The sequence below is a fragment of the Somniosus microcephalus genome, chromosome 4 (genome assembly GCF_052327205.1).
Source record: "Somniosus microcephalus isolate GS21.2 chromosome 4, FLI_Smic_1.0, whole genome shotgun sequence".
Classification (NCBI taxonomy): Eukaryota; Metazoa; Chordata; class Chondrichthyes; order Squaliformes; family Somniosidae; genus Somniosus; species Somniosus microcephalus.
The window spans coordinates 98,764,863-98,791,982 of record NC_140990.1 but is presented as its reverse complement, the minus strand read 5'-3'; the positions used below and the strand labels follow the sequence as shown (position 1 = coordinate 98,791,982).

General features: G+C 52.3%; 1 protein-coding gene across 2 annotated transcripts in view; it reads left to right on the top strand.

Moving 5' to 3' along the window:
- Positions 1–7,740, top strand: part of LOC147119570 (uncharacterized) — an 87,726-nt gene extending 79,986 nt beyond the window's left edge. The window contains exon 3 of one of the 2 annotated variants that reach the window (XM_085985134.1): positions 6,510–7,740. In XM_085985134.1, the coding sequence (XP_085841260.1) occupies positions 6,510–7,605 (1,096 nt within the window). In that variant the 3' untranslated portion in view covers positions 7,606–7,740. The remainder of the gene's footprint in view (positions 1–6,509) is intronic. The other variant, XM_085985136.1, reaches the window with a different exon arrangement.
- Positions 7,741–27,120: the final 19,380 nt, after the last annotated feature.

The following is a 27,120-nucleotide window of genomic DNA, read 5'->3' as shown; positions in this document are numbered from 1 at the left end:
TTATAGCGCCGCCCCTCCTCACTGCTGCTGTTAGCGCTGTCTCTCTCTTTATAGCGCCGCCCCTCCTCTGCTGTTAGCGCTGTCTCTCTCTTTATAACGCTGCCCCTCCTCTCTGCTGCTGTTAGCGCTGTCTCTCTCTTTATAGCGCCGCCCCCTCTGCTGTTAGCGCTGTCTCTCTCTTTATAGCACCGCCCCTCCTCTCTGCTGCTGTTAGCGCCGCTCCTCTCTGCTGCTGCTGTTAGCGCTGTCTCTCTCTTTATAACGCCGCCACTCCTCTGCTGTTAGCGCTGTCTCTCTCTTTATAACGCTGCCCCTCCTCTCTGCTGCTGTTAGCGCTGTCTCTCTCTTTATAGCACCGCCCCTCCTCTCTGCTGCTGTTAGCGCCGCTCCTCTCTGCTGCTGCTGTTAGCGCTGTCTCTCTCTTTATAGCGCCGCCCCTCCTCTCTGCTGCAGTTAGCGCTGTCTCTCTATAGCGCCGCCGCCCCTCCTCTCTGCTGCAGTTAGCGCTGTCTCTCTCTCTATAGCGCCGCCGCCCCTCCTCTCTGCTGCTGTTAGCGCTGTCTCTCTCTTTATAGCGCCGCCGCCCCTCCTCTCTGCTGCTATTAGCGCTGTCTCTCTCTTTATAGCGCCGCCCCTCCTCTCTGCTGCTATTAGCGCTGTCTCTCTCTTTATAGCGCCGCCCCTCCTCTCTGCTGCTGTTAGCGCTGTCTCTCTCTTTATAGCGCCGCCGCCCCTCCTCTCTGCTGCTATTAGCGCTGTCTCTCTCTTTATAGCGCCGCCCCTCCTCTCTGCTGATATTAGCGCTGTCTCTCTCTTTATAGCGCCGCCCCCCCTGCTGCTGTTAGAGCTGTCTCTCTCTTTATAGCACCGCCCCTCCTCTCTGCTGCTGTTAGCGCCGCTCCTCTCTGCTGCTGCTGTTAGCGCTGTCTCTCTCTTTATAGCACCGCCCCTCCTCTCTGCTGCTGTTAGCGCCGCTCCTCTCTGCTGCTGCTGTTAGCGCTGTCTCTCTCTTTATAGCGCCGCCCCTCCTCTCTGCTGCAGTTAGTGCTGTCTCTCTCTTTATAGCGCCGCCCCTCCTCTCTGCTGCTGTTAGCGCTGTCCCTCTCTTTATAGCGCCGCCCCTCCTCTCTGCTGCTGTTCGCGCTGTCTCTCTCTTTATAGCGCCGCCCCTCCTCTCTGCTGCTGTTCGCGCTGTCTCTCTCTTTATCGCGCCGCCCCTCCTCTCTGCTGCTGTTAGCGCTGTCTCTCTCTTTATAACGCCGCCCCTCCTCTGTTGTTAGCGCTGTCTCTCTCTTTATAACGCTGCCCCTCCTCTCTGCTGCTGTTAGCGCTGTCTCTCTCTTTATAGCACCGCCCCTCCTCTCTGCTGCTGTTAGCGCTGTCTCTCTCTTTATAGCACCGCCCCTCCTCTCTGCTGCTGTTAGCGCCGCTCCTCTCTGCTGCTGCTGTTAGCGCTGTCTCTCTCTTTATAGCGCCGCCCCTCCTCTCTGCTGCAGTTAGTGCTGTCTCTCTCTTTATAGCGCCGCCCCTCCTCTCTGCTGCTGTTAGCGCTGTCCCTCTCTTTATAGCGCCGCCCCTCCTCTCTGCTGCTGTTGGCGCTGTCTCTCTCTTTATACCGCCGCCCCTCCTCTCTGCTGCTCTTAGCGCTGTCTCTCTCTTTATAGCGCCGCCCCTTCTCTCTGCTGCTGTTAGCGCTGTCTCTCTCTTTATAGCGCCGCCCCTCCTCTCTGCTGCTGTTAGCGCTGTCTCTCTCTCTATAGCGCCGCCGCCCCTCCTCTCTGCTGCTGTTAGCGCTGTCTCTCTCTTTATAGCGCCGCCGCCCCTCCTCTCTGCTGCTATTAGCGCTGTCTCTCTCTTTATAGCGCCGCCCCTCCTCTCTGCTGCTATTAGCGCTGTCTCTCTCTTTATAGCGCCGCCGCCCCTCCTCTCTGCTGCTGTTCGCGCTGTCTCTCTCTTTATAGTGCCGCCCCTCCTCTCTGCTGCTGTTAGCGCTGTCTCTCTCTTTATTGCGCTGCCCCTCCTCTCTGCTGCTGTTAGCGCTGCCTCTCTCTTTATAGCGCCGCCCCCCCTGCTGCTGTTAGAGCTGTCCCTCTCTTTATAGCGCCGCCCCCCCTCTCTGCTGCTGTTCGCGCTGTCTCTCTCTTTATACCGCCGCCCCCTCCTCTCTGCTGCTGTTAGCGCTGTCTCTCTCTTTATAGCGCCGCCCCTCCTCTCTGCTGCTGTTAGCGCTGTCTCTCTCTTTATAGCGCCGCCCCTCCTCTCTGCTGCTGTTAGCGCTGTCTCTCTCTTTATAGCGCCGCCCCTCCTCTCTGCTGCTGTTAGCGCTGTCTCTCTCTTTATAGCGCCGCCCCTCCTCACTGCTGCTGTTAGCGCTGTCTCTCTCTTCATAGCGCCGCCCCTCCTCTCTGCTGCTGTTAGCGCTGTCTCTCTCTTTATAGCGCCGCCCCTCCTCTCTGCTGCTGTTAGTGCTGTCTCTCTCTCGATAGCGCCGCCGCCCCTCCTCTCTGCTGCTGTTAGCGCTGTCTCTCTCTTTATAGCGCCGCCGCCCCTCCTCTCTGCTGCTGTTAGCGCTGTCTCTCTTTATAACGCCGCCCCTCCTCTCTGCTGCTATTAGCGCTCTCTCTTTATAGCGCCGCCCCTCCTCTCTGCTGCTGTTCGCGCTGTCTCTCTCTTTATAGCGCCGCCCCTCCTCTCTGCTGCTGTTCGCGCTGTCTCTCTCTTTATAGCGCCGCCCCTCCTCTCTGCTGCTGTTAGCGCTGTCCCTCTCTTTATAGCGCCCCCCCTCCACTCTGCTGCTGTTCGCACTGTCCCTCTCTTTATAGTGCCCCCCCTCCTCTCTGCTGCTGTTCGCGCTGTCTCTCTCTTTATAGCGCCGCCCCTCCTCTCTGCTGCTGTTCGCACTGTCCCTCTCTTTATAGTGCCCCCCCTCCTCTCTGCTGCTGTTAGCGCTGTCCCTCTCTTTATAGCGCCCCCCCTCCACTCTGCTGCTGTTAGCGCTGTCCCTCTCTTTATAGTGCCCCCCCTCCTCACTGCTGCTGTTAGCGCTGTCTCTCTCTTTATAGCGCGCCGCCCCTCCTCTCTGCTGCTGTTAGCGCTGTCTCTCTCTTTATAGCGCCGCCCCTCCTCTCTGCTGCTGTTAGCGCTTTCCCTCTCTTTATAGTGCCCCCCCTCCTCTCTGCTGCTGTTAGCGCTGTCCCTCTCTTTATAGCGCCCCCCCTCCACTCTGCTGCTGTTAGCGCTGTCCCTCTCTTTATAGTGCCCCCCTCCTCACTGCTGCTGTTAGCGCTGTCTCTCTCTTTATAGCGCGCCGCCCCTCCTCTCTGCTGCTGTTAGCGCTGTCTCTCTCTTTATAGCGCCGCCTCTCCTCTCTGCTGCTGTTAGCGCTTTCCCTCTCTTTATAGTGCCCCCCCTCCTCTCTGCTGCTGTTAGCGCTGTCCCTCTCTTTATAGTGCCCCCCCTCCTCACTGCTGCTGTTAGCGCTGTCTCTCTCTTTATAGCGCGCCGCCCCTCCTCTCTGCTGCTGTTAGCGCTGTCTCTCTCTTTATAGCGCCGCCCCTCCTCTCTGCTGCTGTTAGCGCTGTCTCTCTCTCTATAGCGCTGCCCCTCCTCTCTGCTGCTGTTAGCGCTGTCTCTCTCTTTATCGCGCCGCCCCTCCTCTCTGCTGCTGTTGGCGCTGTCTCTCTCTTTATAGCGCCGCCGCCCCTCCTCTCTGCTGCTGTTAGCGCTGTCCCTCTCTTTATAGCGCCGCCCCTCCTCTCTGCTGCTGTTCGCGCTGTCTCTCTCTTTATAGCGCCGCCCCTCCTCTCTGCTGCTGTTAGCGCTGTCTCTCTATAGCACCGCCGCCCCTCCTCTCTGCTGCTGTTAGCGCTGTCTCTCTCTCTATAGCGCCGCCGCCCCTCCTCTCTGCTGCTGTTAGCGCTGTCTCTCTCTTTATAGCGCTGCTGCCGCCGCCACTCTTCTCACTCCTTTATCCCAGGTTTACTCCTGTCGCCGCTGCACCGGTGTGTGAGGGGCACCTCGGGCTTCACAAAAAACGCCGCCCACAGCCTCAGACCCCCCCCCCCAATGGGGATCCGCAATCTTCGTGAGCGTTTGTCAGCTTACAACCAAAACGTTGCCCAAAGTTGCGCGGCTGCGCACCGAACAGGAGAGCCCCCGCCGGCGGCCATGCACCGATCAGGAGAGCCCCCACCGGCGGCCATGCAGCCAATTTCAAGGGAGCACGGCTTCCGACGCGCACCCAGTCTGCTCTTTTGCTGCAATCAATCAACAAAAAAAAGCTGTAACAACAAAAAAATACATTAAATGAAACTGAACAAATTAAATTAAGATTCGGTTGCCGGGGGGTGGTGATGCACTCCAGGCGCACACCGGTCGCGGAAGGCCTCGGGCGTGACGGCGGACACCGCGTGCTCCATCTTCAGGGCCACCCGGGCACGAACGTGGCCGCGGAAGAGAGGCAGGAATCGGGCCGAATGACCCCCTTCACCGCCCACTGCCTGGACCAGTTAATGGCCACTTTGGCCAGGCCCAGGAGCAGTCCTACCAGGAGGTCACCCAACCTGCCCGTTCTCCTCCGCACCGGGTGACCAAAGATCAGAAGCGTGGGACTGAAATGCAGCCAGAAATCAAGGAGCAGCCCCTTCAAATAGTGGAAGAGGGGCTGCCACCTCTCACACTCCCTATAAACATGGAACACATGGTTTACTAGACTAATACCTGGAATGGGCGGGTTGTCTTATGAGGAAAGGTTGGACAGGCCAGGCTTGTATCCGCTGGAGTTTAGAAGAGTAAGAGGTGAGTTGATTGAAACATACAAGATCCTGAGGGGTCTGGACAGGGTGGATGTGGAGAGGATGTTTCCTCTTGTGGGAGAATCTAGAACTAGGGGTCACTGTTTAAAAATAAGGGGTCGCCCATTTAAGACAGATGAAAAAAAATTCTCACAGAGGGTCGTGAGTTTTTGGAACTCTCTTCCTCAGAGGGCGGTGGAAGCAGAGTCTTTGAATATTTTTAAGGCAGAGGTAGATAGATTCTTGGTAAGCAAGGGGGTGAAAGGTTATCGGGGGTAGGCGGGAATGTGGAGTAATCAGATCAGCCATGATCTTATTGAATGGTGGAGTAGGCTCGAGTGGCCGACTCCTGCTCCTGATTCGTATGTAAGTGCATGCACGGTCTGAGCGGCCATACTAAGGCATCGGCTAGAGCGGCCTCTTCAGCATAGGGCATTCTGGCTAGTGTGGTTGTGGTTAGCGGGCGGTTTTTCCAGCTATTGAACCCAATAGTAGAAATACAGAGACCAGTTGGGGGGCAGTCTGAGGGGAGACGGGGTGTTTTTACCCTTGCGAGGCGGTGAGGTGACCCCTGCCGGACAGGGCATGCGCGGACCATCAGGCGATGGACTGAGTGGGGTTCAGCTCTGATATCTCCCAACGGTTAGACAGCCTGTCGGTGCTCACTGTTTGGCTCGCGAGCGAAGCTCAAGCAATCGGGAGATCGGGCGGTTGCCGATTGTGGAAACAGACCCCAGCATGGGGGTCGGAGATCGATAGCTTTCTGTTAACCAACGGTATTAAGGGATATGGGCCAAAGGCGGGTATATGGAGTTAGGTCCGCAGATCAGCCGCGGTCTCATTGAAGGGCGGAACAGGCTCGAGGGGCTCAACGCACTCCTGGCCGGCCTCCCACTTTCTACCCTACGTAAACTTGAGGTCATCCAAAACTCGGCTGCCCCGTGTCCTAACTCGCACCAAGCCCCGTTCGCCCATCTCCCCTGTGCTCGCTGACCTACATTGGCTCCCGGTTAAGCAATGCCTCGATTTCAAAATTCTCATCCTTGTTTTCAAATCCCTCCATGGCCTCACCCCCTCCCTATCTCTGTAACCTCCTCCAGCCCCACAACCCCCCGAGATATCTGCGCTCCTCTAATTCTGCCCTCTTGAGCATCCCTGATTATAATCGCTCCACCATCAGCGGCCGTGCCTTTTGTTGCCTCGGCCCTAAGCTCTGGAATTCCCTCCCTAAACCTCTCCGCCTCGCTACCTCTCTTTCCTCCTTTAAGACGCTCCTTAAAACTTACCTCTTTGACCAAGCTTTTGGTCACCTGCCTTAATTTATCCTTATGTGGATCGGTGTCAAATTTTTTGCCTTAAAATACACCTGTGCAGCACCTTGGGACGTTTTACGACGTTGAAGGCGCTATATAAATACAAGTTGTTGTTGAATGGCCTCCTCCTGTTCCTAAGCACGGGCTAGCGAAATTAGAGAGGAGAGTGGGGTGGGGGGGTGGAAGAAATAGCAGTTTGATGGATTTGGATTTCAATACTTGAGGATGGAGCGAGGCTGTTCCTGCGGAGCTCCATGGCCCACGATGGGCCGAAGGGCCTCTTTCTGTGCTGTATAACTCTATGACTCTATGACTCTATAAGAGGGGGGCTTGAATTTTGCACAGAAGCTTGAAATGTCTTTCCTGTACTTACGGTGATGACTTTTGTAAACTCCCGATGCAGGATATTAAAAATGGACGATTTGCAGACGGGAAGCCTGAGCGAAACGTCGTGCCAAGACGCGACGGAACCCCTCGCTTCCTCGGCCCCCGAGTGTTATCGGCCGTCGAGCGTGGACGGAGACGTGTTTGCGTGCGAGGAGGGACTTGAGCCAGCAGCGTGGCTGGAGAAGCGCCCGGGCGCCCCGGCCCAAGGGAGAGGCTGCCGGCCCACCGACCGGCTGCCCGGCCTGAAGAAGCCGTGTCCGCGCAGGCTGGCCCTGGGCCGGGCGGTGTCGGTGGCACTGCCGCCACCGCGCCGGGAGCAGCCCTACAAGTGCGGGGACTGCGGCAAGGGCTTCAGCTACCCGTCCAAGCTGGAGATCCACCGGCGCATCCACACCGGGGAGAGGCCCTTCGTCTGCTCGGCCTGCGGCAAGGGCTTCACCGAGTCGTCCAGCCTGCTGACCCACCAGCGGGTCCACACCGGCGAGTGGCTCTTCATCTGCTCGGTCTGCGGCAAGGGCTTCACCAAGCCCTCCCACCTGCTGACCCACCAGCGGGTCCACACGGGCGAGCGGCCCTTCGTCTGCCCGCTGTGCGGCAAAGGGTTCACCCAGTCCTCCAACCTGCTGACCCACCAGCGGGTCCACACCGACGAGCGGCCCTATGCCTGCCCGCTCTGCGGCAAGAGCTTCAAGAGCACCGAGGAGCTGAAGAAGCACGGACAGATCCACACCGACGAGCGGCCGTTCCGCTGCGGGGTCTGCGGCAAGGGCTTCCGGATGTCCTCCCACCTGCTGACCCACCAGCTCATCCACACTGGCGAGCGGCCGTTCGTCTGCCCGCTGTGCGGCAAAGGGTTCACCCAGTCCTCCAACCTGCTGTCCCACCAGCGCATCCACACCGGGGAGCGGCCCTTCGCCTGCTCCCGCTGCGGCAAGAGCTTTCGGATGTCAGCCCACCTCCTGGCCCACCAGCGAGTCCACACCGGCGAGCGGCCGTTCACCTGCTCCGTGTGCGGGAAGGGCTTCACCCGCTCATCCTACCTGCTGAGGCACCAGCAGGTCCACGTCTTGGATTCTGCCGTCATCGCTGCCGTGAACCACATCCAGGACTGAACCACGTTCATTCCGGCGGGCAGTTGGGGGTTTGCTTTCTGCTGATGTTGGCGACCCCCCCTCCCCCCACCGTTACTGGCCCGGAGTTTAATATTCTGGATATAGGTCAAATAAATCAGCTTTGTTTTAAGCACACAGCGTGTGGAGTCCTTGATTTCTTGCGCCAGAGATTCGCTGTCCTCTCGGTATCGGTGCAGGAGGGAAATGGGTGGTGGACTGGTAACGTTTCTTTGGGCTTTTTCAAAGATTCAAAAGGCAGAGCACAGAGGCGAACAAGCACGCCCCTCGCCTCTGAATCAGGCGGTTGTGGGCTTGAGCCCCACTCCAGAGGTTCGAGCCCATATTCCAGGCTGACACTCCCGGTGCCAGTGCTGAGGGAGTGCTGTACTCCCACAGTACTAAGGGAGTGCTGTACTCCCACAGCACTGTCGGAGGTGCCGTCTTTCGGATGAGACGTTAAACCGAGGGCCCCGTCTCCCCTCTCGGGTGGATGTAAAAGATCCCACGGCCGCTATTGGAAGAGGAGCTGGGGCCAATATTTATCCCTCAACACCTAAAAACAGATGATCTGGTCATTATCACATTGTTGTTTGTGGGATCTTGCTGTGGCCAAATTGGCTGCAACATTTCCTACATCACAACAGTGACTGCACTCCAAAAGCCATCATTGGCTGTAAAGCGCTTTGAGGATGCCCTGAGGTGGCGAAAGAGGCTAATTGAGATGCAGATTGTTTCTTTATAATTTACACGGTCATTCCAATAGGAACAGGAGGAGGCCATTCAGCCCCTCGAACCTGTTCCGCCATTCAATGAGATCCTGGCTGGTCTGCGACCTAACTCCATATACCCACCTTGGGCCCCGGTTCCCTTAATACCTTTGGTTAACAGAAAGCTATCAATCTCCGATTTAAAATTAACAATTGATCTCGCATCAATTGCCGTTTGCGGAAGAGAGTTTCAACCTTCTACCACCCTTTGTGTGTAGAAGTGTTTCCTCATTTCACTCCTGAAAGGTCTGGCTCTAATTTTTAGACTATGCCCCCTCGTCCTAGAATTCCCAACCAGCGGAAATAGTTTCTCTCTCTCTCTACCCTATCTGTTCCCCTTAATATCCTGAAATCTTCAATCAAATCTCCCCTTAACCTTCTAAATTCCAGGGAATACAACCCCCTAGTTTGTGTAATCTCTCCTCGTCACTTAACCCTTGGAGTCCAGATATCATTCTGGTAAATCTATGCTGCGCTCCCTCCAAGGCCAGTATATCCTAAGGTGTGCCCAGAACTGCTCAGAGTACTCCAGGTATGGTCTAACCAGGGCTTTGTATAGCTACAGCATAACTGCTACCCCCAATGTGATACTGAGGGAGTGCCATCCTTCACCAGAGGTGTCAGCCCAACAGGTGAACGTAAAAGATCTCGTTCGGGTATCCGCCAGAATTTTCACAGGTCAAAACCTTAGCCCAGACACCACCTCACTCACACAGCTGCTGACTCACCACTCTCCACCTGGTAGGTTTGTTTTAATTGTACCGTGTGTCCAGTCCTTGATGTCTCGAAGGTGGGAATGAGTTGGTGACTTGTTGCAGACATAGCATAAGAAATAGGAGCAGGACTTAGGCTAGACAGCCCCTCGAGCCTGCTCCGCCATTCAATAAGGTCATGGCTGATCTTCGACCTCAACTCCACTTTCCTGCACGATCCCCATATCCCTTGATTCGCTTAATATCCAAAAAATCTATCAATCTCTGTCTTGAGTATGCTCAACGACAGAGCCTCCATAGCCCTCTGTGGTAGAGAATTCCAATCCGGGAACTCCCTCCCTAACAGCACTGTGGGAATACCTACAGCACACGGACTGCAGCGGTTCAAGAAGGCGGCTCACCACCACCTTCTCAAGGGACAACTAGGGACGGGCAATAAATGCTGGCCTTCCCAGTGACGCCCACATCCCATGAATGAATCCAAAAATATATAGGTTCGTACGCCAGAGATTAAATCAATTTATTGGTTTGATGAATATGGACAGAAAGTACGTCTATATACTTACCAGTAGGATACCCACCGGAGACTGTCTTTAACTCTAATTAACCCAGGAAAGTTCTCAGCACAGAATACCACAGAATTAGAAGATAAGAGCAGGAGTTAGGCCATTTGGCCCCTCGAGCCTGCTCCACCATTGAATAAGATCGTGGCTGATCTTCGACCTCGGCTCCGCTTTCCCGCCCGATCCCCGTATCCCTTGACATGGTTTCTCCCTCAGGTTCTGCGTCCCACGCAGAAGCCGGTGGGTTTGCGTTATGGTTGAATCTTTTTCCAGGTGTTGGGAGATTCTTCTTTTCCCAGATAGCTCTTTGTTGGCCGGCGCGGACACGATGGGCCGAAATGGCCTCCTTCTGTGCTGTAACTTTCGATGATTCTATGGTGAGCCTCTGGAATACAGTGCCGGCTGGTGCGGTGGGTGTTGACTCTCCGCACGCCTTCGAAGAGTGAGCTGGACTGGTTCCGACTGGGGCAGAGACCGCTTCAGAAAGTAGGTAATCGCATGAACAATTAACATACACATGGTCAGGGACTAGTTTTGATCGCATGAGGAGGCCAGTTAAGAATTCAGCAGTTCTTTTCCCCCCTTTGTTGGCCCTGAGGTTTTTCTTTGTTTTGCGTCTCCCAGGAGATTACATGGCTGAGGGCGGTGGGGGGCACCAGTGTGGAATGTCTATTTGTGATGCACCAGCCAACATGAGTGGGGCAGGCTTAATGGGTCAGTTAGTCTATTCCTGCCTGACATTTACATATGTTTGCGCTCATCAGCATGTTCATAGTGAGTGCTTGGGAAATGGAAAATTTTTATAATTTTTGAGCACCAAGTGTCTGCATCAAACACTCCCAGGGCAGGTACCGCACGGGTTAGATACAGAGTAAAGCTCCCTCTACACTGTCCCATCAAACACTCCCAGGGCAGGTACAGCACGGGTTAGATACAGAGTAAAGCTCCCTCGACACTCTCCCATCAAACACTCCAAGGGCAGGTACAGCACGAGTTAGATACAGAGTAAAGCTCCCTCTACACTGTCCCATCAAACACTCCCAGGGCAGGTACAGCACGGGTTAGATACAGAGTAAAGCTCCCTCTACACTGTCCCATCAAACACTCCCGGGGCAGGTACAGCACAGGTTAGATACAGAGTAAAGCTCCCTCTACACTGTCCCATCAAACACACCCAGGGCAGGTACAGCACGGGTTAGATACAGAGTAAAGCTCACTTTACACTGTCCCATCAAACACTCCCAGGGCAGGTACAGCACGGGTTAGATACAGAGTAAAGCTCCCTCTACACTGTCCCATCAAACATTCCCAGGGCAGGTACTGCACGGGTTAGATACAGAGTAAAGCTCCCTCTACACTGTCCCATCAAACACTCCCAGGGCAGGTACAGCACGGGTTAGATACAGAGTAAAGCTCCCTCTACACTGTCCCATCAAACACTCCCAGGGCAGGTACAGCACGGGTTAGATACAGAGTAAAGCTCCCTCTACACTGTCCCATCAAACACTCCCAGGGCAGGTACAGCACGGGTTAGATACAGAGTAAAGCTCCCTCGACACTCTCCCATCAAACACTCCAAGGGCAGGTACAGCACGAGTTAGATACAGAGTAAAGCTCCCTCTACACTGTCCCATCAAACACTCCCAGGGCAGGTACAACATGGGTTAGATACAGAGTAAAGCTCCCTTTACACTGTCCCATCAAACACTCCCAGGGCAGGTACAGCACGGGTTAGATACAGAGTAAAGCTCCCTCGACACTCTCCCATCAAACACTCCAAGGGCAGGTACAGCACGGGTTAGATACAGAGTAAGGCTCCCTCGACACTCTCCCATCAAACACTCCCAGGGCAGGTACAGCACGGGTTAGATACAGAGTAAAGCTCCCTCTACACTGTCCCATCAAACACACCCAGGGCAGGTACAGCACGGGTTAGATACAGAGTAAAGCTCCCTTTACACTGTCCCATCAAACACTCCCAGGGCAGGTACAGCACGGGTTAGATACACAGTAAAGCTCCCTTTACACTGTCCCATCAAACACTCCCAGGGCAGGTACAGCACGGGTTAGATACAGAGTAAAGCTCCCTTTACACTGTCCCATCAAACACACCCAGGGCAGGTACAGCACGGGTTAGATACAGAGTAAAGCTCCCTTTACACTGTCCCATCAAACACTCCCAGGGCAGGTACAGTATGGGTTAGATACAGAGTAAAGCTCACTCAACACTGTCCCATCAAACACTCCCAGGGCAGGTACAGCACGGGTTAGATACAGAGTAAAGCTCCCCCTGCACTGTCCCATCAAACACTTCCAGGGCAGGTACAGCACGGGTTGGATACAGAGTAAAGCTCCCTCTACACTGTCCCATCAAACACTCCCAGGGCAGTTATAGCACGGGTTGGATACACAGTAAAGCTCCTTCTACACTGTTCCATCAAACACACAGTAAAGTCTACAGTTAAATACCCTGCCGACATTCACTGTCGGGCTCACTGATGAAGAGTGGCCATTTAACTGGTCCTGCAGCTCGTGGAGCATGTGGAACCATAACTCCAGCTCGCCTCCGCGCCTTCAGGTGAGGAGGTGAGAAGTTGATGAGAATCCCCCTGTGTGCAGAGTGAGAGTAAAATAACTGAGCAGGACAAATCCAATCTGGCCAATTACCGCCCATCATTCAACTCTCAATCATCAGCGAAGTAATGGAATGTGTCGTTGACAGTGCTATTAAGCAGCACTTACTAATCCTGCTCATCGATGCTCAGTTTGGGTTCCGCCAGGACCACTCGGCTCCAGACCTCATTACAGCCTCGGTCCAAACATAGACAAAAGAGCTGAATACTAGAGATGAGGTGAGAGTGACTGCCCTTGACATCAAGGCAGCATTTGACCGAGTGTAGCATCAAGGAGCCTGAGTAAAATTGAAGTCAATGGGAATCAGGGAATCCCACATGGCAGCTGTTTCTCATCCTGCCAGTACACTTCACACCTAATCTGAGGCATCTTTTGTCTCCTCTGTCCTATCACCATCTCGTCTGGTTTTGAATACCTCTTAATGTCTCTTCACTTCTTTTGTTCTATCGCAGCCCTGCCTTCGATCTATTTTATTTCCTTTCCAGTTTTGAAAAAGGGTTCGACCCGAAACGTCGACTTTTAATTTCTCTCCACGGATGTTGCCTGGCCTGCTGAGTTTTTCCAGCATTTTCTGTTGTTATTTGGGAATCAGGGAAAACTCTCCACTGGCTGGAGTAATACCTAGCACAAAGGAAGATGGTCGTGGCTGTTGGAGGCCAATCATCTCAGCCCCCAGGACACCACATGCAGCAAGACCTGGACAACGCTCAGGCTTGGGCTGATAAATGGCAAGTAACATTTGCACCACACAAGTGCCAGGCAATGACTATCTCCAACAAGTGAGCATGACATTCAATGGGATATCCATTGCCAAATCCCCCACTATCAACATCCTGGGGGGGGGTCACCATTGACCAGAAACTTAACTGGATCAGCCACATAAATACTGTGGCTACAAGAGCAGGTCAGAGGCTGGGTATTCTGCGGAGAGTGACTCACCTCCTGACTCCCCAAAGCCTTTCCACCATCCACAAGTCAGGAGTGTGATGGATTACTCTCCACTTGCCTGGATGAGTGCAGCTCCAACAACACTCAAGAAGCTCGACACCATCCAGGACAAAGCAGCCCGCTTAATTGGCACCCCGTCCACCACCTTAAACATTCACTCCCTCCACCACCGGCGTACCGTGGCTGCAGTGTGTACCATCTACAAGATGCACTGCAGCAACTCACCAAGGCTTCTTCAGCAGCACCTCCCAAACCCACGACCTCGTCCACCTGGAAGGACAAGGGCAGTGGGTGCATGGGAACACCATCACCCCCAAGTTCCTCTCCAAGTCACTCACTGTCCTCATTTGCAAGTACAGCGCCGTTCCTTCATCATCAAAATCCTGGAACTCCCTCCCTAACAGCTCTGTGGGAGTACCTTCACCACACGGACTGCAGCGGTTCAAGAAGGCGGCTCACCACCACCTTCTCAAGGGACAAGTAAGGATGGGCAATAAATGCTGGCCTTCTCAGCGACGCCCACATCCCATGAATGAATTTTTTAAAAAGCCAATGATTTTCTCCTGGTGACTGGGACCCTGAAGCCCTGCCCACTCATTGTTCCTGTACTAAGATGGCCACGCACGTGCCTGGCTGCAGGCTGAACCCTTTCCGAACTTCCTCTACCAAGATGTCGGCCGTCTCCCTCGGTGACCCGGGCCTGGCACTGTGGTGCAGCCCCGCTGATACACACAGGGGACTGGTGGACTTTCCTTCGAGGCCTGACGCTTCTACTAAGTCTGAGTAAACAGTTCCCGGCCCACCCACAGGCTCCAATACTCCCCCGCCCTATACTGTCTCCTCCGCACCTGCTGCTCACCATCTCCACACTGCACAAAATTAAGTACCTTAGCGCCTCCCAATAGCGCCAGCTAACGGGGCACTAGAGCATTATTACCGAGTCGAGGCGAATCCAGCGCCGCATGCCAAACCCCGCCATCACCCGCGCCCCCCGCCCCCGGCTAACAGTTATCGCCGGAAGCAGTGAGCACGAACTTTGCGTGCAGTCTAAAGCATTAGCGCCTGGTGCTAATTCTCCAACTTTTCTAATTATACCGCCCATTCCTGGGCTATAATGAATTTCTAGCCCATTGTCTTCTTACGGGTTTTATAAGAAAAGACACACACGAAATGGGATTGAACAGAGAAAGAGGGAGGAAGGGGATGGAATCATAGTAATATCATAGAATGATACCACACAGAAGGAGGCCATTCAGCCCATCATGCCTGTGCCAGCTCTTTCATAGAGCTATAAAAAGAGACTTGCATTTCTATAGCACCTTTCACGACCTCGGGACGCCGTTTACAGACATTTACTTTTGAAGTGCAGTCACTGTTATAATGTAGGAAATGCAGCAGCCAATTTTCGCACAGCAAGCTCCCACAAACAGCAATGTGATAATGACCAGATAATCTATTTTTGTGATGTTGACTGTGGGATAAATATTGTCCAGGACACCAGGGATAACTCCCCTGTTCCTCTTCCAATAGTGCCATGGGATCTTTTATGTCCCTCTGAGAGAGCAGACGGGGCCTCGGTTTAACATAACATCATAAGAAATAGGAGCAGGAGTAGGCCATTCGACCCTTCGATGCTATTCCACCATTCAATAAAATCATGGCTGATCTTCTACCTCAACTCCATTTTCCTGCACTATTCCCAATCCCTTGATTCCCTTAATATCCAAAAATCTATCGACCTCTGTCTTGAATATACTCTTATCTCTTTCTTCTCTGTCCACCTTTTTCTATCTCTGTCTATCAGACTCTGCTGAGCTGCACTGCATTTTTAGAATACTCTGTTTTTAATCACTGATTTCCAGCATTCACACTTTCTTTTATACACAGTTACATAATCGCAGATGCGCGCTAGATTAGATTAGTCGCATTATGTTGCTCATTGTGAAGGCATCACAAAGCCTCCTTGAAAAAGTGCAACATCCCCACTGATACCTGGGAATCCCTGGCCCAAGACCGCACAAAGTGGAGGAGAAGCATCCGGGAAGGCGCCGAACACCTTGAGTCTCTTTGCCGGGAGCAAGCGGAAGCCAAGTGCAGGCAGCGCAAGGAGCGCACGTCAACCCAGGCACCCCAGCCACCCGCCCCTTCAACCACCGCCTGCCCCACCTGTGACAGAGACTGTAGGTCCCACATTGGACTCATCAGTCACCTGAGAACTCATTGTTAGTGTGGAAGCAAGTCATCCTCGGTTCCCAGGGACTGCCTGAGAAGAAGATTGGATGATGCAACAAACACTGCTGGCTTCACCTGAGGGGGAGAGCAATTACAAGGTGAATTTGGACATCAAATGAAATGTAGCGACAGCTCAAACCGGGTTCATTCAAGAAAACAGCAGATTGCTCTGAATCCACAAACAGGCAGCTTCTATCAGAAGTCTTTCGCCACTCCATGAGAGGAGTGAAGAAAATATGCCTCGGCAACACGTACCTCACAATGAAACATAAGAACATAAGAAATAGGAGCAGGAATCGGCCACTTGGCCCCTCGAGCCTGTCCGCCTTCAATAAGATCATGGTTGATCTTGGGCTCAAAGCCACTTCCCCGCCCATTCCCCTATCTTGCAAAAATCTGTCTCTCTCCATCTTAAATGTATTTAATGACCCAGCCTCCATGGCTCTCTGGGGCAGAGAATTCCACAGATTTACGACCCTCTGAGAGAAGAAATTCCTCCTCATCTCAGTTCTAAAAGGGCGACCCTTTATTCTGAGACTGTGCCCCCGAGTTCTAGATTCCCCCACGAAGGGGAAACATCCTCGCTGCATCTACCCTGTCGCCACAGGACAGGATTCGGATCAGTGCCAGGCTAAGGTCTCATCTGAAAGACGGCACCCTCCGACTGCCAGCTGAGATTTTTGTGCTCAAGTCTCTGACTCGGAGGCAAGAGTGCTGCCCACTGAGGCACGCTGATCCAATTAACTCCACTCCCCTGCTCTTTCCTCAGAGTCCTGTAATTATTTTCCCCTTCAAGTATTTATCCAATTCTCTTTTGAAAGTTACGACTGAATCTGCTTCCAACACCCTTTCAGGCAGTGCATTCCTGATCATAACAACTCGCTGCGTAAATTGTTTTTTTCTGCCTCTCGCCACTGTTTCTTTTGCCAATCACCTTAAGCCTGTGTCCTCTGGTTACCGACCCTTCTGCCACTTATTTACACATCTATCAAATGACCTCTTAACCATCTCTGTGTAAGGGGAGCATCTTTTAACTGGTTTATGGTAATTTACCTGGCCAGCAGCCTTTGCCTCTGAGCTCTGACCAATTCCAACCTTTTACCTGGTTTACGGTAATTCACCTGGTCAGCAGCCTTTGCTGCTGCACTCTAAACCAATTTACAAACAGCGGTTTCGAATCGCTACCCCTCCTTCAGTTCTGAGTGGAGGAACTTATAATTAATGATATTAAAACGGACAAGTGGTTTGGATGAGAGAAAAATCAAGTTTTATTACCTAAATAAACTACAATCAAATGATAAACTATGCCACACGAACACAGTAAATGCAGTAAAACTATATAACAGGGGGTTGCAGATGGCGAAAACGAGGGATAAAATGGCTACAATGTTATTTAAACAATCTTAGCAATTACCCTCAAATCACCATCCCAAACTCCTGCTAGGTTGCCTTGCCGAGGAGTCAGAACACCCTGCTCACCTGTGGTCCAGCGAAGTAAAGAGAGTGATAGCTTCTCAGCCACTATCTTATATACCTGGTGAGCTCCTGCTGTTCTGCCCTGCAAGGGCTGTGTGCAAAATTCCCCACCCAAAGGGTCCAATACACAAGAGAAAGCTGTGATTGGCTAACTCAGAGTGGTTGGACTGGGTTAATGTGTCTTCCGGAGCTCCCTGGGCTGAAACAAAAGGGAAATACAACTGCTCTATTGTCCAGAATGCTAGGTGATTTAGACCCATTCAGTTCTTAAACAGATCCCATTCAAGATCCAAAAGTCTCTTCTGCAGTTTAGATGTATGCACTCGATATATAAACAAATGCTAATAGCATTCAATTGCTTTGTAAACAAAGCATTGTCCTTTGTCTTCGGCCATGTGGTGACAGCCATTTTTATCCCTGGAAATTTAAAAGCACAACGCCCAGGGATTCTTTAATCAAAAAAATTAATCTTCAGAACTGTAAATTATTGCGAATTCTTACATCTGCTCCAAGGAGAACAAATCCAGCTTCTTTAGTCTCTCCACATAACTGAAGTCCCCCATCCCTGGTACCATTTGTTGTGTATTTTGAATGTTGTATTTGAATTGTCCCACATAGCTTACCGTAGTTGTGAGGTGCAATGCACTATGGGAAATAGAGTGCATTTAGTTGAGAACATTCTCTGGAAAGTGATGGCTGTGAACTGAACTCTGTCTCCTGCGTACTCTTTTAATTGTTATACAAGCAAGGTTATTAAACTCTTGAGATTTAACAAAAGTGGCGACGAGGACGTCTGAACTTACGTGGCTCTGCTGTGCGGAAGATAGTCGGGTTTTACGTGTTTAAAACTGTTATTTGTGCCATGGACAGTTAATTAAAGTGAGGCTGGCTCAAGGATAAAGGAGCTTGCAATGGCGGGAAGACGAGACGGCGTATAAGGTACTACCGACTTGAGGAAGGGGAGGAAAAGCAGTGAGTAAATCGGGAAGGACATTTATTCAACTGTGAAATGATCTGTGAATTGAAGCACCAAAATACTGATAGTGATTTTAGTTGAGTTCAACATTGGAAGGATCCTTAGTGAATGATAATTAGGAGCCTGAGAGAAGGAAAATGGCTGGAATTATCGGTAACATTGGACCGTTTGATGAGAATGTCGAACAATGGAGCTCATACACAGAACGATTTGAATACTTCACACAAGCAAATGACATTGGAGGGAACAAAGTAGTACCTACATTGTTAAGTGTGATGGGACCAAAGACTTTCAATCTTTTGCGTACTTTAGTGCATCCAGATAAACCAGGGACTAAACAATATAGCGAAATTGTGGCGATACTAAAAGGGCATTTTTCACCCAAACCCCTAGTCATAGCTGAGAGGTTTAGGTTCCACAGGCGTAACCAGGAAGAAGGAGAAACAGTGACCATGTTTGTAGCTGCTCTAAAAAGACTAAATGATGTGCTAAATGATACTATAAGAGACAGGTTAGTGTGTGGTATGAGAACTGAAGCCATACAGAAGAGACTATTAACGGAGAGTAATCTGACTCTGCAGAAGGCCATTGAAATCAGTATTTCCATGGAATTGGCAGCTAAGGAAGCTCAACAGTTGGGTGCAACAGAAAAAGTGCACAAAGTAAGAACAGAGAGCCAAGGGCCATGCTTCCATTGTGGCAAAGCGGGGCATCTTGCATCTGCATGCTGGTGTGTGGACATGGATTGCCACAGCTGTGGTAAAAAGGGATATATTCAGCGCAGATGCAGAAATAAAAAGGACACCGAGAAAACGTCAAAGACGGAAGGAAGAAAAAAACATTCAGACAAAAGATAAAGAAGCATGTCCGCTCTGTAAAACAGGACAAAACAGAGGCAAGTGACACTTCAGAGGAGGAACTATCACTGAACGTGCTGACTGTAGCTGGGGATTCGCATGGCTACTGGGTCTCACCCTTGCTAGAGGGGCAGCCTGTGCGAATGCAGATTGATATCGGGGCAGCAGTATCTCTTATGTCAGAGACAGTCTACAAAAAGACATTAAAGCACTGTGGTAAACCACTGTTTGTATTCCACTGTGTACATGCCTGGACATGCCTCGGCTGACTCCTCCCACAAGTCCTAGTATAAAGGTGACTGCTCCCCAGCCCTTTGTATTTCTGGACCGGTCGACCACTCGAGGCACACCTTCATTCTTTTGTTAATAAAAGCCTTTAGTTACTCTCTTAACTCTCAGTCTTTTATGAGTAATTGATAGCGCATCAATTTTATTAACAAAATTTTTATAATGGAGAAGATCCTCACACCAGCATGCCTGGACTTAGATCATCGGGAGGCGGACTCATCCACCAAGTTTACTCACTGGCTTAAGTGTTTCGAAAAATTCCTGACCACCTCCGCAGCAATCAAATCGGACGAGGACAAACTGGATGTCCTGACCTCCAAAGTGAACCACCGAGTGTACTCGGTCATCCAAGACGCGACCTCGTACGCGGACGCTATCAAGCTCCTCAAGGACCAGTACATGCGCCCAGTGAACGAAGTGTACGCCAGGCACCTTCTGGGGAGTCGTAAACAACAACCTGGGGAATCGACCGTGGAATACCTTCAGGCACTGTCTGTGCTTGGCCGGGCCTGTGGTTGTAAGGATGTAAAGGCCGCCATGTACACAGAGGAACTTATCCGGGATGCTTTTGTAGCGGGCCACAGATCCAATTACACCCGACAGCGACTGTTGGAGCAGAGTGACCTCGACCTCAACAAGGCCTCTGAACTCACACTATCATTGGATGCAGCCTACCGGGGCATGGATGCCTACTCCTCTGCACCGTGGACGCCGCGGGGAATGACAGCCTGGGACACGGTAGGACCGCCTCATAGCGCCGTGCCACCCCAGCCACACCCCAGCAACGGCCCAACTACCGCAGCAGTGTCCCAAGGCCAGACAGCAGTGCCCCAAGGCCAGAAATGCTACTTCTGTGGCCAGGCAAAACACCCCAGAGCGCGCTGCCCGGCGAAAAACGCGATCTGCTCGGGCTGCGGGAAGAAGGGACACTACGCTAACGTCTGCAGGGCCAAAGCCACCCCGAACCCCAGCAGCGCCGCGTGTGGGCCATGCGGGCCGCCATCTTGGGCCTCCCCGGCCATGTGCGAACCACCGGTACAGCAGCCATTTTGGACGCCTCCAGCCACATGGGGATCATGGACGCCGCCATCTTGGACGACAGCCGGAATGCAGCAGGCCCCCAACACTGCCTCATCTGATACCCGCAGCGACACACCGACCCCTACGCTGGCATCCGTTACACTGGACCAAGCGAGACCGCACCAGCTGGCCAGTTCCACAATGGACATTAAGGTAAATGGCCACGATACAATCTGCCTTTTTGACTCTGGGAGCACGGAGAGCTTCATCCACCCCGACACGGTGCGGCGTTGCTCTCTCCCAGTCCTGCCTGCGCACCAGCGGATTTCTATGGCCTCCGAGTCCCAGTCGGCGGACATCGGCGGCTACTGCGTAGTGACACTCGTAGTAGACGGGACCGTGTACGATCATTTTAAACTTCTGGTCCTGCCCGACCTCTGCGCTGCCGTCCTGCTGGGGTTAGATTTTCAGTGCCACCTTAAAAGTGTTACGATGGCGTACGGTGGACCCCTACCCCCACTCACAGTCCGCAGCCAGCAGCTCCCAAATTGCCTGCCGCGCACCAGGTGCAACCTCTCCACACTCAGAGTCACCCCCCCCCCACTGTTTGCTAACCTCACCCCCGACTGTAAGCCCATCGCCACAAAGAGCAGGCGATACAGTGCCGGGGACAGGGTTTTCATTAAAACCGAAGTGGAGCGGCTCCTGAAGGAAGGGATTATTGAGGGCAGCACCAGCCCCTGGCGAGCCCAGGTTGTGGTCGTTAAGACCGGCGAGAAGCAGCGCCTGGTCATCGACTACAGCCAGACAATAAATCGCTACACCCTGCTGGACGCCTACCCACTCCCCCGCATAGCTGATATGGTCAACCAGATCGCGCAGTACCACGTCTTCTCGACCATTGACCTGAAATCAGCGTACCACCAGCTCCCTATCCGCCCTGAGGACCGCCAGTATACTGCCTTTGAGGCAAACGGCCACCTCTACCACTTCCTTAGGGTTCCCTTTGGCGTCACCAACGGGGTCTCCGTCTTCCAAAGGGAGATGGACCGGATGGTAGATCAAAATGCGTTGCAGGCCACTTTCCCATATCTGGACAATGTGACCATCTGCGGCCGTGACTTGCAGGACCATGACGCAAACCTCGAAAAATTCCTCCGCACCGCCCAACTCCTGAACCTGACATATAACAAGGAGAAGTGCATATTCCGCACAAACCGCCTCGCCATCCTTGGCTGTGTTGTGGAACACGGAGTCATCGGCCCCGACCCCGACCGGATGTGTCCCCTTATGGAACTCCCACTGCCCCACTGCCTCAAGGCCCTGAAGAGGTGCCTAGGGTTTTTCTCCTATTATGCCCAGTGGGTCCCCTACTATGCGGACAAGGCCCATCCGCTGATCAAGTCCACCTCTTTTCCCTTGACGGCAGAGGCCCGCTTAGCCTTCCACCGTATCAAGGAAGACATTGCCAAAGCCACCATGCACGCAGTGGACGAATCCATCCCCTTCCAGGTGGAAAGCGACGCGTCCGACTTTGCCCTGGCCGCTACCCTCAATCAGGCGGGGAGACCCGTGGCCTTCTTTTCACGCACCCTCCAAGGCCCGGAGACCAGACACTCCGCTGTTGAGAAGGAGGCCCAGGCGATTGTGGAGGCTGTGCATCATTGGAGGCACTACCTGGCTGGAAAATGATTTACCCTGCTCACTGACCAACGTTCAGTTGCTTTCATGTTTAACAACAAGCAGAGGGGCAAAATCAAAAATGACAAGATCTTGAGGTGGAGAATCGAACTTTCCACCTACAATTACGAGATCTTGTACCGGCCCGGGAAGCTCAATGAACCCCCGGATGCGCTATCGCGTGGCACCTGCGCCAGCGCGCAGATCGATAGACTGTGGGCCCTCCACAATGACCTCTGCCACCCGGGGGTCACCAGGTTCTTCCACTTCATCAAGGCCCGCAACCTGCCTTACTCTATTGAGGAGGTCAGGACCATGACCAGGAACTGCCAAGTCTGCGCTGAGTGCAAACCGCACTTTTATAGACCAGACAGGGCCCACCTGATAAAAGCCACTCGCCCCTTCGAGCGCCTGAGCGTTGATTTTAAAGGGCCTCTCCCCTCCTCCGACCGCAATGTGTACTTCCTCAATATTATTGATGAGTACTCCCGTTTCCCGTTCGCCATCCCCTGCCCGGACATGACCAGTGCCACGGTCATTAAATGTCTGAACGACCTCTTCACCCTGTTTGGTTTCCCCAGCTATATCCATAGCGACCGGGGCTCATCGTTTATGAGCGACGAACTCCGTCAGTACCTGCTAACTAGGGGTATTGCCACAAGCAGGACCACCAGTTACAACCCCCGGGGGAACGGACAGGTGGAAAGAGAAAATGCGACAGTTTGGAAGGCCGCCCTGCTAGCCTTAAAGTCTAGGGGCCTTCCAACCTCCTGCTGGCAGGATGTGCTCCCTGATGCGCTCCACTCTATTCGGTCACTGCTCTGCACTGCCACTAACGCCACCCCTCATGAGAAAATGTTTGTCTTCCCAAGGAAGTCCACATCGGGGACATCGCTACTGCCATGGCTGACGTCCCCAGGGCCGGTCCTACTGAGAAGGCACGTGAGGACCCATAAAACGGACCCCCTGGTCGAGAGGGTCGACCTCCTCCACGCCAACCCCCAGTATGCTTACATTGCATACCCGGACGGGCGGGAGGACACAGTCTCCATAAGAGACCTTGCACCCTCGGGGGCCGCAGTAACCCATTACTCACTACCACCCCCCCGCACGATCCGATATCCAGCCCCAGCAGACGGCAGGCCTGGGCCCCGCGACCCGCTCGACATCTACGAGGACGACACGCCTGTGCCACAGCCCACGCAGGACTCGACGCCGGAAGCTCCACTACCCCTGCCGTCGCCACGCCGATCACAGCGGCAGACAAGACCTCCGGAGAGACTCCAATACACTAACTTTTAATACACTTCACCCCGCCGGACTCAATTTTAAACAAGGGGTGAATGTGGTAAACCACTGTTTGTATTCCACTGTGTACATGCCTGGACATGCCTCGGCTGACTCCTCCCACAAGTCCTAGTATAAAGGTGACTGCTCCCCAGCCCTTTGTATTTCTGGACCGGTCGACCACTCGAGGCACACCTTCATTCTTTTGTTAATAAAAGCCTTTAGTTACTCTCTTAACTCTCAGTCTTTTATGAGTAATTGATAGCGCATCAAGCACCTTCCACTTCAACCAGCTAACATAGCGTTAAAGACATATACCGGTGAAAGAGTAACCGTGAGAGGTATCACTGAGGTCATAGTTCAGTTGAATGGACAAACTAGGAAGTTACCACTCTACGTAGTTAAAGGAGACTACCCCTCCCTACTGGGACGTTCGTGGATGGAGAGAATAAAATTAGACTGGTCATCAGTCTACATGATGTCACACAATGATCCAGGCTTACCCGCCATCTTAAAGAAACATGCAGAAGTCTTTAATGGAGAACTGGGTAGCATGAAAGATATTACTGTGAAGCTTCTTATTAAACAGGATAGCAAACCCAAGTTCATGAAGGCACGACCCGTACCTTATGCCATCAGACCAAAAGTCGAGGCTGACTTAGAAGCCCTAGTTGAAAGCGGAGTACTAGAACCAGTCAGCGTGAGTGAATGGGCAACGCCCATCGTACCAGTGCTCAAGAAAGGGGGTGGAGTTAGGATATGTGGAGATTTTAAAGTAACTGTTAACCCTGTATTGTCAGTGGAGCAATATCCGCTCCCCCATATTGATGATTTGTTTGTGGGACTTGCTGGGGGCCAGAAGTTTAGCACAATCGACCTCTGTCAAGCCTACCTGCAAATGCATGTGGATGAACAGTCACGAGAAATGCTGACTATTGTGACGCACAAGGGCCTATTTAGGTATCGTCGACTTCCTTTCGGAATTACATCAGCTCCAGCGCTTTTCCAACGTGCTATGGACCAGATCCTTAGTAGATTGCCTGGAGTCCAATGCTACTTAGATGATATCTTAGTTACTGGGTGTGATGACCAAGACCATCTGTGTTACTTGGACGCAACGCTACAAAGACTGAGGGATTACAGACTCAGAGTTCGCAGGGATAAATGCGATTTTTTTCAAGCATCAGTTGAGTACCTCGGTCATGTGATCGATGCCACAGGCCTTCACAAGGCACCGTCCAAGACCAAGGCAATCGTGGATGCCCCAGCACCTGAAAATATCAGCCAGCTGCGTTCTTTTCTAGGGTTACTGAACTACTATGGACGGTTCATACCGAACCTAGCCTCGATGCTGAGGCCGCTGCATTGGTTGCTATGTAACGACAAGAAGTGGGAATGGACTAACAAGTGCCAGGAGGCGTTCATGACAGCAAAGGACACGCTCCTGAAGTCAGAGGCTTTGACGCATTTTAACCCTTCATTACCAATACAGTTAGCTTGCGATGCATCGTCATATGGTGTGGGAGCGGTCGTTTCTCATATCATGCCAAACGGAGAAGAGAAGCCGATAGCATTCGCATCTAGGACTTTGAACAGAGCTGAAACTAACTACGCCCAAATAGAACGAGAAGCACTGAGCGTCGTTTTTGGCGTTCGCAAGTTTCACCAATATTTGTACGGGAGACAGTTCACCCTACTAACAGATCACCGCCCTCTCACGACCATCTTCGGGCCACATACAGGGATTCCGTCACTTGCTGCGAGCAGAATGCAAAGGTGGGCGCTGCTGTTGTCTGCACACACGTTCGACATTAGATATCGCAAGTCTGACCTGCACGGCAACGCCGACGGTCTTTCCAGGTTGCCGCTGCCTGTCACCAAGCCTATGACGAGTAGCATGGACATCTGCTATTTTAGGCAGGTGGAGAACACACCTGTTACTTCGACACAGGCCTGACGAAACACCAGAAATGACCCAGTGTTGTCTGCAGTGCTGGACATTATCGTCAGGGGCAAGCTTGACAGCGATGACCCAAACCTGAAACCATATCTCTTAAGCGCTACGGAAACCAGTGTTACACCAACTACACTCCGGACACTGCGGAATGGTTCGTATGAAAGAAATAGCGAGGAGCTACTTCTGGTGGCCGGGTATGGATGGACAGATTGAGGACAAAGCTAAAACCTGTTCCTCATGTCAGAGAGTTCGTAATGTGCCACAGCTTGCACCTCTTCACCCCTGGGACTTTCCGGAAGAAGCATGGCACTGCATTCATGTAGACTTTGCAGGTCCATTCGAGGAGAGAATGTTCCTGGTGGCTGTTGACGCGCACAGTAAGTGGCCAGAGGTTGTTATAATGAGATCCACCACCACTGAGAAGACCATCGAGAAGTTAGGTGAGGTGTTCAGCCGATTTGGATCTCCGATGCAACTTGTCTCATACAACGGTCCACAGTGGGCATCACAAGGAATGGCTACATTCCTGCAGGTGAATGGCGTACAACATATCAGGGCTGCACCATACCACCCTGCGACCAATGGTCCAGCTGAGAGGTTTGTTCAGACCATAAAACACTCTCTAAAGGCATCGCAAGGTCAGGAAATGCTTCATCAGCGCCTGAATAGTTTCCTGTTGAGTTACAGGAACACACCACATGCGACCACAAAAGCATCACCTGCCACTCTACTGCTCAAAAGAGAGCTACGAACCAACTTCGACCTGCTGAAACCGCCAAAGGTGAAAGACGTGGTACAGTATCAGCAGGACAAGCAGATCAAGCGACGTGAACAACGCTCCAAAGACAGAGTCTTCAGTCCAGGTGAACATGTGTTGGCACGGAACTACAGTGGTGGACCTAAGTGGGTTCCTGCTACTGTCATTGCACAGACTGGTCCAGTATCCTACACTGTACAGACACCCGAGGGTATTGTCTGGAAGAGACACACCGATCAGCTTCTACGAAGTGCAGCAACACCCACTGAACCACCAACAGCAGTTTACCTGCCATTGGGTGACGCTGTGGGTCATCCGCCTTCTACACCGAGAGGCTCACCTTCTGAGGAAGCAGCCGCTTCAGCCCCTATCTCATCAACAAGGGAGACCTGTATACAGGCACCCCAGCCGCCTACACCTGTGTTGACGTCACCTGTGAGAGACAATGAACTGGAGAGCCAGGTTGACCGCCGGTATCCTACCAGAGAGCGGCGGGCCCCTATACGTTTGAACTTATAGTTCAGAGGCTTACCCTTTATCTGGGGCAGAATAATCCCCATGGGTATAGCCATGGTTGGAGGAAGTCTACCCTCACTCCCAGGTTATTGTGTTTTAAAAATTTTGTGGTTCTATTGGGACATCTAATGTAAAGAGGGGAGGAGATGTTGTGAATTTTGAATGTTGTATTTGAATTGTCCCACATAGCTTACCGTAGTTATGATGTGCAATGCACTATGGGAAATAGAGTGCATTGGGTTGAGAAGATTCTCTGGAAAGTGATGGCTGTGAACTGAACTCTGTCTCCTGCGTACTCTTTTAATTGTTATACAAGCAAGGTTATTAAACTCTTGAGATTTAACACCATTCTAGTAAATCTCTTCTGCACCTTTGACATCCTTCCTAAAGTGTGGTGCCCAGAATTGGACACAATACTCCAGCCGAGGCCTAACCAGTGTTTTATACAGGTTTTGTATAACTTCCTTGCTTTTGTACTCTATGCCTCTCTTAATAAAGCCAAGGATCCCGTATGCCTTTTTCAGCATTTAGTTCATATTGTCAGCTGTGGCTCAGTGGGTCGCACACTCGCCTCTGAGTCCGACGGTTGTGGGTTCACAAGTCCCATTTCAGGGACTGGAGCACATAAAGCTAGGCTGACACTCCAGTGCGGTGCTGAGGGAGGGCTGCACTGCCGGAGGTGCCAACTTTCAGATAAGACGTTAAACCGAGGCCCCGTCTGCTCTCTCAGGCGGATGTAAAAGATCCCACGGCACTATTTCGAAGAGTAGGAGAGTTATCCCCGGTGTCCTGGCCAATATTTATCCCTCAATCAACATAACTGACGTGCTTCAATAACTTCAAG